We start from the raw sequence: 12,039 nt of genomic DNA on the forward strand, positions 1-12,039 counted from the left end.
CCGCCGCCACCCCTCCCCATCCTTGGTCCCGGCAATGGCCTTTGCATCGCCCGGTGCGCTTGTGACTGACTTGGACCCGCAATATTAAGACCCACTAGCTTCGTCCCCATCCCGGCGGCACCGACTCCTTCGGGCTCCTACCTGCTGCCCTTCTGCACCCTGCCGCCTCGGGGGCACCATGGACCAGAGCGGGATGGAGGATCCTGTGACCCTCGTCATTAAGGCACCGAATCAGAAATACAGTGACCAGACCATTAGCTGCTTCTTGAACTGGACCGTGGGGAAACTAAAAACGCACCTCTCTAACGTGTACCCTAGCAAACCAGTAAGTGTCTGACAGCTGGGCCCGCCGCCGGCGCAGCCGCCTGCCCTGGGCTCCCCACCCTCACCCCCCGCCCCCATCAGGCTGGTAGACTGGGAGGTCTTGTGCGTTCCGAAGTCGTGTGCTGTGCGTCTCTTGAGTGTCCGAACCACCTTCAGTATCTTCCTGATGAGGTTCAGGTCATTAGTAAGAGTTTACAGAGATATCAAGGGCCGTAGGAATTGCAGGCAGGCATAAAAAAAGACCATTTTCCTTGGACTAAAAGTCATCAACCTAATATGGGATGACAGATGCATTCTTTAAAAAAAAAAAGTCACTACAATTCATGTTAAAGCTGCTATGGCTTATTAGACTAAAATTTCTCTTTACTTTCAATACTGGCCCAGGAAGTTGCTCACCAATGTTGAAGAGCAAATGTTTCTTTTCTTGGAAATAAGTTATGTACCCCTATAAAAGTTACATGTTCAAGACTAGTATATATCTTCTAAGAAGCAAAGAAGTATGAGTTTTAGACTCACATTCCTCTGCTCCTCCCTACCTCCCTCATTTTTCTGCTGTACCAGGACCCAGACATTTCACTGATTTGGAAGAGAACAATTCTCCCACCTCCTCCACCATTTGGTGCATTTTTTTATTCCCTTCATTTGGCCACTTGTAAATCAGTGTGGCAGTGTTTTCCATTCTGAATCATATCTGGATATTGCAAAGATAATAAACAAAATACAGAGTACAGCTCCATCTGTCCCCAAAGGTAGGTTTGAAAGGACATAGTTGGTAATTATGTCTTGATAAGTAAAGAAAGCATGTGATCCACATCCAGATGTTGATGAATTAGGACTGTTTTGGCGTTACTGTACTAAGTGTAGTTTTAGATTTCTGAAAGAATTACAGAAATCCTGCGGTTATTGCAAGAATAGGAGGTTTAGAAAAACATTTCTCAGTTGGCATTAGCTGTGTTTGTCAGCACCTTGTGATACAAATATTTTTAATACAGGAAATAAAAACCCAGAGGTATTTAAGGACTTGGAACAAACTAACTGGAACTCTCATTTATTCACATCTTTTGTTTTAAAGTTAAAGTTTACACAAGGGGTAACAATTTGTTTTAAAAACTTATGCTTTAGGAAAGATTTCCTATTGCATGTGATTCGTTTTTGCACAATTTCGAAGTAGAAAATAGCTTTTCAGAACAGTCAGAATTTAAAGTCATAGATTTCCATAGTACTGTTCATAACATAGTCTGAATACCGTTCCTAAGTAATACACGTCCCAGTACATACTCTCAAGTATGTACTTAAGTGAGGTCCTTTATATTATATGATTAAACCAAGTCAAAAGGAACTCGGTTTGCACTCTGATAAACCAAGAGTTCTTGCTTTTCTAAAACTTTCTCTTTTTTGAAGACTCTAAGTGAGGAATGTGAAGCGGCCTTACCTGCGCCCTCCCAGCGCTCACCTGTGCAGGCTGCCAGCGCTCACCTGGGCGGGTCAGCTGCTGGAGACAGAGCAGTTACAAACTTCTTCACACCCCGCCCTCCTTATCTGCCTGCTGCCTGGAGACTCTCGCAGGCTGTAGCGTGATATGCAACCTAGTAATTGCCTGACTGCCTAGTTTTGTGGCAAACCTGACATTTTTCCTCCTCCAGCAAGTCGTCTCCAACTGAATTGCATTATCTGAAGGTTATTTCTGGGTTAATGAGAGTGGGTGGGCCTTGGGGGAGTCACATGTGTTTATTTTCATAGAACTTCACTGAAAACTTCGTATGGTCATTGGACTTGACAGGCTTACAGTCTAACTTAGTTATCACATGAGAATTTGAAGTTTCACTGTTGTTAAACAGACCAACTGTTAAATAATACCCCAAAGCCATAGGTAGTCCTCAGTCTAGGGAAGTGGAGTTCCAAAAGTTTTCTTTGTCAGGCTGTTATTTAGAACAGAGAACATTTTGCAACATAAGCAATGTTACATGACAACTTAATACATTACACAGGAAGTTTAGGTTCTTAGGACCACCCACGGTGATTACTTAACGTTGATTCTGTGTGTAAGTGTCTCAAGTTCGCTTTGGTGTTTAACAGAGGTCATTTTTATGCCTGGTTCTGTGCACATCTGCCTGCTGGGGTGGGCGGGCTTGGCAGCAGAGTGGGGTTCCAGTGCCTTGGAGAAGCACTTGTCCCCCAGTAAGAGGTAGAGGAGTTGACGCCTCTGGTCAACGCCGCTCTTTGCTGGGTGTGATGGTTCACTGGTAGGTGGAAGGCCTTGGTCCCTGTTGGCGGTGGCCTGTGGGAAAATAAGTGGAAGCTGATGGAGGGAGAAGAATGGATACTTGAAGTTGTTCCTCTTAGGATCTCTACAGAGATAGGTCATGTGTCTACACACTATTAATGGGATTCAGCAACAGTGTGTAAAATCTTAAAATTCTAGTTTTAACAGATTCTGGCTTGACTTAATCATAGATAATCTCCACATGGATATTTTAAATTCAATAAACTCGCAACAGATAAACTACCCCCACCCAAGCACACTTTCTTGGGCTTCATTTATTGACTTTAATTTGGATTTTATTGATGTGGCATTTGAATGTCTGTATGCCAAGCATGAAAGGCATGGTAAGAGTCCCTTGCTCTTATGAAGCTGAGGTCTAGTGGGGGGATACAGAGGTGAAAGAAAATAACTAATATTATGGAAATGGTGTTACAGAAAGGGGTGTACTGAGTGTGGCAGAAGCACAGGGAAGGAACAGTCAACTCGGGTCCAGGGTCCAGGGTCCAGGTATAGCTGTTTTAAGAAGAGGTTTGTTCACAGGGACATTTTTCTTAGCATTGGTAACAGTTTTAAGCATATAAGATGAAAGCTTTTTATTTTTTTTAAAAAAATATATTTTACTGATTTTTTACAGAGAGGAAGGGAGAGGGATAGAGAGTTAGAAACATCGGTGAAAGAGAAACATCAATTAGCTGCCTCCTGCACAGCCCCCACTGGGTATGTGTCCACAACCAAGGTACATGCCCTTGACTGGAATCGAACCTGGGACCCTTGAGTCCGCAGGCCAACGCTCTATCCACTGAGCCAAAACGGTTAAGGCAAGATGAAAGCTTTTTAAAAGCCTGTTCTCTCAGAGCTCATGTTGCACTGATTCTAAGTACTTTATATACTTTACTAGAGGCCCAGTATACAACATTCGTGTATTAAGTGGGGTCCCCCTCAGCCTGGCCTGCACCCTTTAGTAGTCCGGGAGCCCTTGGGGGATGTCCCACTGACATCCTAAGCCACAGTTGGACATCCTTCCCACCACCACCACTGTGCTTGCCAGCTGTCAGCTCGTCTTGTGGCTGAGCAGCGCTCCCCCTGTGGGAGCGCACTGACCACCAGGGGGCGGGGCAGCTCCTGCATTAAGTGTCTGCCCCCTGTTGGTCATCGCGTGTCATAGGAACCTGTCATTCTGCTGTTTGGTTGATTTGCATATTACCCTTTTATTATATAGGATTACTTAGTGTGATAATACATTGTAAAAAAGATTATGGATCCATAATGGGCTACACAGGGGAAGGTGTTTTCCTGGTTGGAAGTAAGGCAGTTGCCATATTTATGCAAACATTACAAAGTCATTATTAACAACCTCAGACATGGAATTGAGCTCTTTGGAGTTTTGCTTAACTTTGAATGGTATTGATTATTGGTTTAGAACTGGGAAGTGTACCAATTCATGTTGATAGTGTATGTAGATATTATTCTAATAAGACATTTGTCGTCACTTCAGGACTTTAGATTTTGAGATCCTGAAATTTTGGTAATTGCTACGAAGGGGTGAAGCTGCCTGTGAGGAAGGCCCCTTTTACCTGAGTAGTTTCAGACTTCTATGTAGCTTATAGATGTAAATATCAAAGTGGTTGATCTCCATATTATCCAGTAGAATGCACTGTCCTGGAGAAAACTTGAAAAATAAGAATCTCTAAACCCATTAGGCACCTTTCTCGTTATCTCTCTCATTCTTTTACTCTTCTCATACGTACATAATTACTAAGATGGACCTGGCTCACAGTGAATTCAGTTTTGAATGCAAACCTTCCTGGAGCTTGTATGCCTGGCTTTCCACTTTTCAGTGTTGAGGTCGAACGCCTGCCGAACATGCCCCTCAGTACAGGGTAGATTTCCTGTGTCTTGGTGCTTCAGACTGTTACAGCAGTCAGTTTCTTACCTAGGCCTTCCAGCTTTCCTGCTCAGCTAGGGAGGTTTGTGCTGTTTTTCAAATTGTTCCTTCACTCTGAGATGCTGTTAGAAATAAAGAAAACAGGAATAGAACCAGCTGTGTAAGTTCTATTTCAGAACCAAATTGCCTACAATTGAGATGGACATCTGACTTTATTATCGGTGAAAATAGCTTGTGTAATATAATTTGAGGTTATGTCTCTTAATTTTGTAATTCCCCATTATCTTATTTAGGCAGGTCATTTAAAAATCTTATCTGCTTAACCACCTCTGAACTGATTCAAAGGGGCTGTAATCCATGCACATTTAAAAAAAAATTATAAGACAATTATCATAAAATTTTAGTACATAGGTTTAAGAGGGTTTCATGTCACATAGTATAGTTCACATTTTTAAAACTTTATTAAATTGAGTGTGAAGGCTGATGAAAAGTTAAAAGTTTCGAATGAATGTGGGTTAAAATTTGTTTTATGTAATTCCTTTGTAGCCTTTTCCTAATGTCTTTATGGGAAAATAACAGTACAAGTTTGTTTAATCATGCATCGGTGCTTTTTAAAATAGGATTTTTCCAGAACTTCAGTTTATGTTTCTCTCCTTTACATAATAAATGCATACTAATTTTTAAAAGGTTTTATTTAAAAAAGAAAAGATTTTTTTTTTATTGATTTTTAGAGAGAGAGGAAGGGCGGGAGAAGAGACAAACGTCAGTGTGAGAGTGGAACAGTGATCGGCTGCCTCCTGCGAGCCCCTCTTGGGGATCAGGCCCAAAAGCTGGGCATGTGCCCTGACTGCAATCGAACGGCAACGTTTTTGGTGCAGGGGCAATGCCCAACCAACTAAGCTACACCGGCCAGGGCAGTACATACTCATTTGATGGCCTCAAATGCTTTTATTTAACTATTATAGCTGTATAACTAAATAATAGTTAACTACTATTTAACTATATTAACTGCCATTTACTAAGTGGTTACGGTGTGTACCAGATATTCTGCTGAGCACTTTATCTGTTTTATCACATTTATTCCTTAGAGATACCTTATGATGTTAAGTTTTATTATTAGCTCTTTTTTTTTTTTGCCCAAGTTCATAGAATTCTATGTAGATATTATTCTAATAATAATAGTAGAATTTGAATTTTAGGGACTTGGCCATCTCAATTGTATGCTTGCAAATTAAAAGAACTATAAAAAGAGGTGTATGTGTTTAGATGGTTTGTCATTTAACGGCTACAGGTGAATGGGTTGCATAACCTTAATACTGTTCTAATGCATCTCAACTTAGAGTATGGTTACTTCTGCTGATTTTGATAAATGAGGGGAAGATGGGGGATATACTCTCTTAAGACCTCAAAGCACATTGCTTTGCCCTATCTTAAGCAAAAATACTTGGGTGACGTCTTTGGTAGTGCTTGTTTGTGTGAACCATAGCAGGCATGTACTTTGGCAGTCCCTGCTGTATCTATACCTGATTTGTGCCTGGCCTGTGAGTGGAAACAGTTAAGCAGGGAATGTCCCTGTGGAGTTCTAGAGGAAATTCTTCTGTAAGCTCTGTGTGCTGGTGTTGCTTACAGTTGTTGCAAGGAGATAAGGTTTAGAGACAGTTTGGGTAAACTATGCTTCCATTTATAGTGTTTGTGAATTTCCTGGGGCTTTAGGTGGGCTGAATCTAGTGGGAGTGGGAGATACGTTCCAGTACAGATCCGCAGCACTCATTTCCCACAGAAAAGATGTTTTGTGCATGTCTTGGGAACCAGCTCTTCAAAGCTATTTGACCCTTGTGACAGCTGTATGCAAGTAGTACTGAAATGTTAACACCTACCACTCTCAGAGGACTCTGGTCATCATTCTTTGAACTAACATATAAGTTGTAGATTGCTTTTACTGAGCTATTTGATTATTTTGAAGTTGGATATACTAAGGACATGCTTTGTTAAAGCCATGCATAATTATGAGAGACTCATTTAGTTCTTCACATAAAAAATTTAAACTTTTGATACCAACTAGGTCACTTCTAGAAATGTAAAGTATTGCTGACTTTGTAAAAGTCAACTACCAAACTCTTGTGAATATTTGAAATCCATTAGGGATGCATATAGTACTTTATCTGTTTTTGATGTCTGACTAAATGTGGAGAAGTCAGACACTTTAGATAATAATATGTAACTCTTTTAGAAAGAGAAAAGTCTTTCCCCAATTTAGGATTTATCTTTGCATTTTTGACTAGCCGCGAGCTTTCCTCACCTTGGTTTGCTTAGTGGGTGGCAGAGTTTTGGGGTCAGCTGGTCAAGCAGCTGTGCATTAGAGTGGTGTAGTTCTCTCTCTGCCTGTTCGGACCACCATCAGGATGTTTCCAGCTTGGTAATTTAGATGGCCATGCAAGCGCTGGGGAAGGATATGCAGGTAGGGTGTCTGAGTCAGGAAGGAGCTTAGCTTTTTGGAGAGCTAAGTGAACGCCAGTTTGGCTGGTGAGTGAGGAGGAAAGAATACCATCAGAGGAGGTTGGAGAGAGACAGAAACCAGATCTGCTGGGACTGTCTGGCAATGGTAAGGCATTAGATTTACACCCAGTGTGGTGGGAATCCAGCCGAGGGACAGGGTTGACTTACACTTTTAAAAGGTGTTTCTAACGGTACTCCTCTCCTTTTCTCTCAGAGCCATCCCAAATAAGTTTTTACCCTATTGTCCACCGAGATTGCTTTTATTAAGACCACTAGGGTTCTCCATGTTGCAGGATACTCTGAGGGAGTACAGAAATAAATAGTATGAATGAGTTACACTGTGAGTAATAACAAAAGCCTGCAACTACTCAAATACCCATTAATAAATGGTAGCATTTCTATGTAATGGAGCATTGCGAACTGTCAAGACGAATGGGGAAGACATCCTAATACTGCTGAGGCATGATCTCCAGGTTATGCTAAGTGGGAGGACAAGGCACAGAATATTAGGTAGAGTGTACTAGCTTTTATGTGAGAAAAGAAGGGAGATACTTGTTTATATTCAGATTTGTTGTGTTGTTAAAAAGAAATGGTGGAAGGGAAACTTAAAATTGATGTTTCTATCTCTCTCCCCTTTTCCCTTCCTCTCTCTGAAGTAAATAAAAGCATACTTTAAAAAATTAGGGAGCGAACAGGGACAGAAACTAAACCTCTCTGAACATATCTCATTCTATAATTTTTACTCTGTTGCCATATAATTTAAAAAATTCAGTAGAAAAAAGTAATCCTTAAATGGCAGCACAATAATTTAGTAACTTAATGTCAGGATGGTGACATAACTGCAAGAGGAATTATCCCAAGTAATTTTGAAACAATATTTCAACTATGTATTTCTAGTGGGATATATGTAAGGACAGAAGAAAGCCACAAGACATGGTAAACTTCATCCAATATTGTTACTCTTATTTTGAGATTGTATATAGTAGGATAAAGCATATAAGTAAGTTTGCTGATGGCAAATTTTGTTTGTTAATGTCATTTGGAAATTTGGTAATTATCTCTATTATATCTATAATAAATATGCTACCATTTGCTGAGCTCTTAATGTCTTAAGTGGAATTTGGAAAAACAAAATTCTTAAAATATGTCAGTTTTCTGCTTATTTGTGCCTAAAGGGAGTTTACTTTGCCCATATTTAGGCATGTTATTCCCAACCTTTATTTTGTATAATTAGAAAAGTTGAATTATTTTCTTTGTCCCATTTCTTAGTTGACGAAGGATCAGAGATTGGTGTATTCGGGCAGACTGCTTCCCGATCATCTGCAGCTGAAAGACATTCTCAGAAAAGTAAGCAGATTTCTACCACTACTCGATACCAGACACAGTCAGAGTGTGAGTGGAGAGTTGTTCTGAAATTTTATCAATATCCAACCAGTTCAGTTTTCAGATACTTAAAATCAACCCTTTGGGTAGCATAACATGTAAACATGAGCTAGGAAGTAAAAAACATAATGATAGATTCCAGTTAGTTTAGGTGGCAGTTTTGTATATCTGTTTGATAGCTAACTAAGATTACATAATGTGTTCAGGTGATTGGCATTTTGTGTAGGAAAACTCTATCAACGTACCAATAGTGCAGGAGTGGAGAGTTCAAGGAGTGGTGCAGGATTTTCACTGAGGACAGTCTCCTCTCCTATATCCCCTTTGATCAAACTGTATGACATTTTAATACAAGTTGCTTGGGTTAGGAGTTTAATTTCAGGGCAAGAAATAGAAGGAAGCCCAATTGGGCCATCAGCTAGCAACCTTGAAGGCTGGTGCTTAGAGCTAAAATATATTTCAGTGTAGCTTTTTGATAATCAGCTGGAATACTGTTTTTTTTTTTAATGGAAACTTTTAATATGATTATTTGTGGAATTTATACTTTTATAACTTTTCTGCATTTGTGACGCTACATTTTGGTTGTGAATATATAGCTTTGATACTTTGCTGTAGATCTTTGACTTAACTCTTAATGTTGTCTGGACCGATTTAGGAAATCTGCATCCTCTCCTTTTGTTTATCCGCATCAGGGAAACTAAGACATTTTATACCAGCATATTCCTCCTGTTCAGATAGATGACGTTTTCACTCTGCCAGTGTGACTTCTTGCTGTCATTTTCATTTTAACTATGTAGTTTCAGTTTGCCAACGTGGTTTAATAACTTCTTTCTCTCTCAAAAATAGTGGAATTTGCAGCAGGTTTTCTCTCTTTTTAATAGACTATTTTTAAAGACAGTTTTAGGTTCATAGCAAAATTGAGTGGAAAGTACAGAGATTTCACTTACACTCCCTGCTCCCACACATACACAGATCCCCCCCCCCCCCCCATGCACAGGCTCCCCCACAACAACATTCCATATTAGAGTGGAATATTGGTTACAGTTGATGAACCTACATTATTGACACATCATTATCACCCAAATCCTGTGGTTTACATTAGGGCTCCCTCTTGGTGTACATTCTGTGAGTTTGGACAAACGTATAATGACATGTATTCACCATTATAGTCTCGTACAGAATAGTGTCACTGCCCTAAAAATCCTTAGTGGCACACCTGTTCATTTTCTCCATGTTTTTATGCTTAAAAACATTGCTGCTGTATACTCTTTAAAGTAGATGTTTATTTTATTATTTTAACCCAAAGATAGCTAGTTTGCACTGGACTGTTTTTAAAAAAGTTCTTGCTGCCAGAAATGGTTTCTGACCAGAAGACTTAAAATAAAAATGTTTCAGTCGAAGGACTGTTGGCCTCTTATACAAAACATTTTGAATAATATGTTTACATTATGAATAGATCTTTGAACTGTTTTTGTTAAAGTCAGTGAACCACTTCTTTTTTTCAATTAAATGCTGCCATTAGCTTTACCTACTTAGTTATAAAATGTTTTACAGGAACATTCCCAAAAGGTGAACAAATGCTATAGTTAATTTGATTAGTATGACCTTTGAAACTAGGTTTCTAAGGGCAAATATCTTATACTTGATGCTTTTTAATGCTCTGTGTTTTGAAGCTACGGGGGAATATTGTAAATCAGGAGTGCCTTCTGTCTACCTTACTGGGCACATCTCATATCAGACTATCTCTGCAAGTTCCTCCTCTTAGCATTCTACTAGCAACCCCCATTAACTTCTTTCTTTAAGCTCCTAGAGCTGGTAGTTTGTGCTCCTCCATCTGTGCAGAAGACTGTTTCGCATAGTTCTCTAATTGTGCTCTAATGCACGCGTCTGATCTTCTAACAGTCTCATGAGCCTCCTATGGGGAGGGGCTGACTCTTACCTTTCTGGGCTTCACCTCAGAATTCGGCACAATTCTAGATTTATGGTTGGCAGTGGGTAAATTCTTAGTTTCCAGTAGCTTTGTTTCTCTTTCTCACAACTGGGCATCTTCCTTGTCTTCCTGCCCCTTTCCTTTATCATACTTCATTTTTTCTTTTCTTTTTATGAGTTGCTGAGCTATCCTGTGTGCTTCTCTGCCCTTCTTTATTCTCTTTCCTTTCTCTGTCTTATTTGCTTGCTTCATGCCTAAGTATAAATCTACTCATGTAATTGCTAAGCTAAAATGTCATTCCTAATCATTTCTAGAATTTTTTCCTTCATAGTTACAGGTTTATGGAAACACATGAAATATTTATAGAATATAGTTCAAACATATGCTTTTACTTAAATATAAGTATTATTTTTTTTTATTGATTTTTTTTTACAGAGAGGAAAGGAGAGAGATAGAGATAGAGAGGTAGAAACATCGATGAGAGAGAAACATCGATCAGCTGCCTCCTGCACATCCCCCACTGGGGGAGTGCACGCAACCCAGGTACATGCCCTTGACCGGAATTGAACCTGGGACCCTTCAGTCCGCAGGCCGACGCTCTATCCACTGAGCCAAACCAGTTCCGGCTTAAATATAAGTATTATTGATAAAACCAGATTTTGACTTAAAAAAAACAACACACCTATACATCACCTTGCTAAAATTAAGGCAAATGAGATTATGGTGAAATTATTTGAGTTTCTTTATTATAGTTGCAAAGTCTAAGTCATGAAAATGTTTTTGCTTCTCAAAGTTTGCAGGGCTAAGCCCCAGCGACTATTGCCGTTCTGATATTAAGGTGCTAGATGTTTTTATATTGAAATAATAGGTTGCATGACACAGCTTTACAGCACTGTTTGCTTCAAGACTCCTTTGTATACAAAGTAATCGGTTTTTTTTGTATAGCAATTACTGAGTGTTTAGACCATTTTCCAGGCATGGAGAAAAAGTAGAATTCAGAAGGGCTCCAAATTCTAAAATGGTAAATTTACTTCCAAATGACAACGATTTCTTACTAATAAATGGCTATGCCAGAAAGGAACTTAAGTTTTGAGTCAAGTATTTCAGCTTAGTTGCTATTGACATTTTGACTGTACATTTCCAGTACTACCCTTTCAATGTGACCTTCTTTACTTTTAGCAAGATGAGTATCATATGGTCCATCTAGTGTGTACTTCCCGGACTCCTCCTCCCAGTTCTCCAAAGACCAGCAGCAGTAGAGAAGGTCGCGAAGCGTTGGCATCCAGCAGCAGTTCTGTGAGTTGTGTGGGAGGAGTAAATGATGATTTCTCATTATATTTCTTTTGCTTCTAAAAATTAATTAAAAAAACAAAAAACAGATCAGTTGGAGCTTGTGGGTTGTGAGATGGTGTTTTGAGTTAGGGATTTAAACCTTGTTTTTAGAAGTCCATTATACAGTGTTTTCCCTCGAAGGCTGTTCCCCTGTATGCAGGTCAGTAATAGTCAGGAGTTTAAGTACTAAAATACCAAGAAAACAGGATTATGATATGTTATATAATATAAACTCCAAGGCCAGTAAAATTTCAGAAATAAGGTGTTGAATATAGTATATTTTATTCAAGGTAGATTACTTTATTTCAGTTTTAAATATGCTAAATCCTCTTGAAGTAGATTGCTTGGTCAAGAATTTTATTTCATTTTTAAAGATTTTTATTGATTTTTAGAGAAAAAGGAAGTGGGGAGAGAGAGGGAAAGAGGGAA

The 12,039-nt window shown here is 39.4% G+C and overlaps 1 protein-coding gene across 3 annotated transcripts in view; it reads left to right on the forward strand.

The window, feature by feature from the left end:
- Positions 1-6: 6 nt before the first annotated feature.
- Positions 7-12,039, forward strand: part of HERPUD2 (HERPUD family member 2) — a 19,617-nt gene continuing 7,584 nt past the window's right edge. For 2 of the 3 annotated variants that reach the window (XM_006757202.2, XM_015559706.1), the window contains exons 1-3: positions 7-325; positions 8,238-8,315; positions 11,458-11,574. In XM_006757202.2, coding sequence (XP_006757265.1) covers positions 179-325; positions 8,238-8,315; positions 11,458-11,574 — 342 coding nt within the window. In that variant the 5' untranslated portion in view covers positions 7-178. The remainder of the gene's footprint in view (positions 326-8,237; positions 8,316-11,457; positions 11,575-12,039) is intronic. The other variant, XM_006757204.2, reaches the window with a different exon arrangement.

Source organism: Myotis davidii, unplaced genomic scaffold, assembly GCF_000327345.1.
Source record: "Myotis davidii unplaced genomic scaffold, ASM32734v1 scaffold573, whole genome shotgun sequence".
Taxonomy (NCBI): domain Eukaryota; kingdom Metazoa; phylum Chordata; class Mammalia; order Chiroptera; family Vespertilionidae; genus Myotis; species Myotis davidii.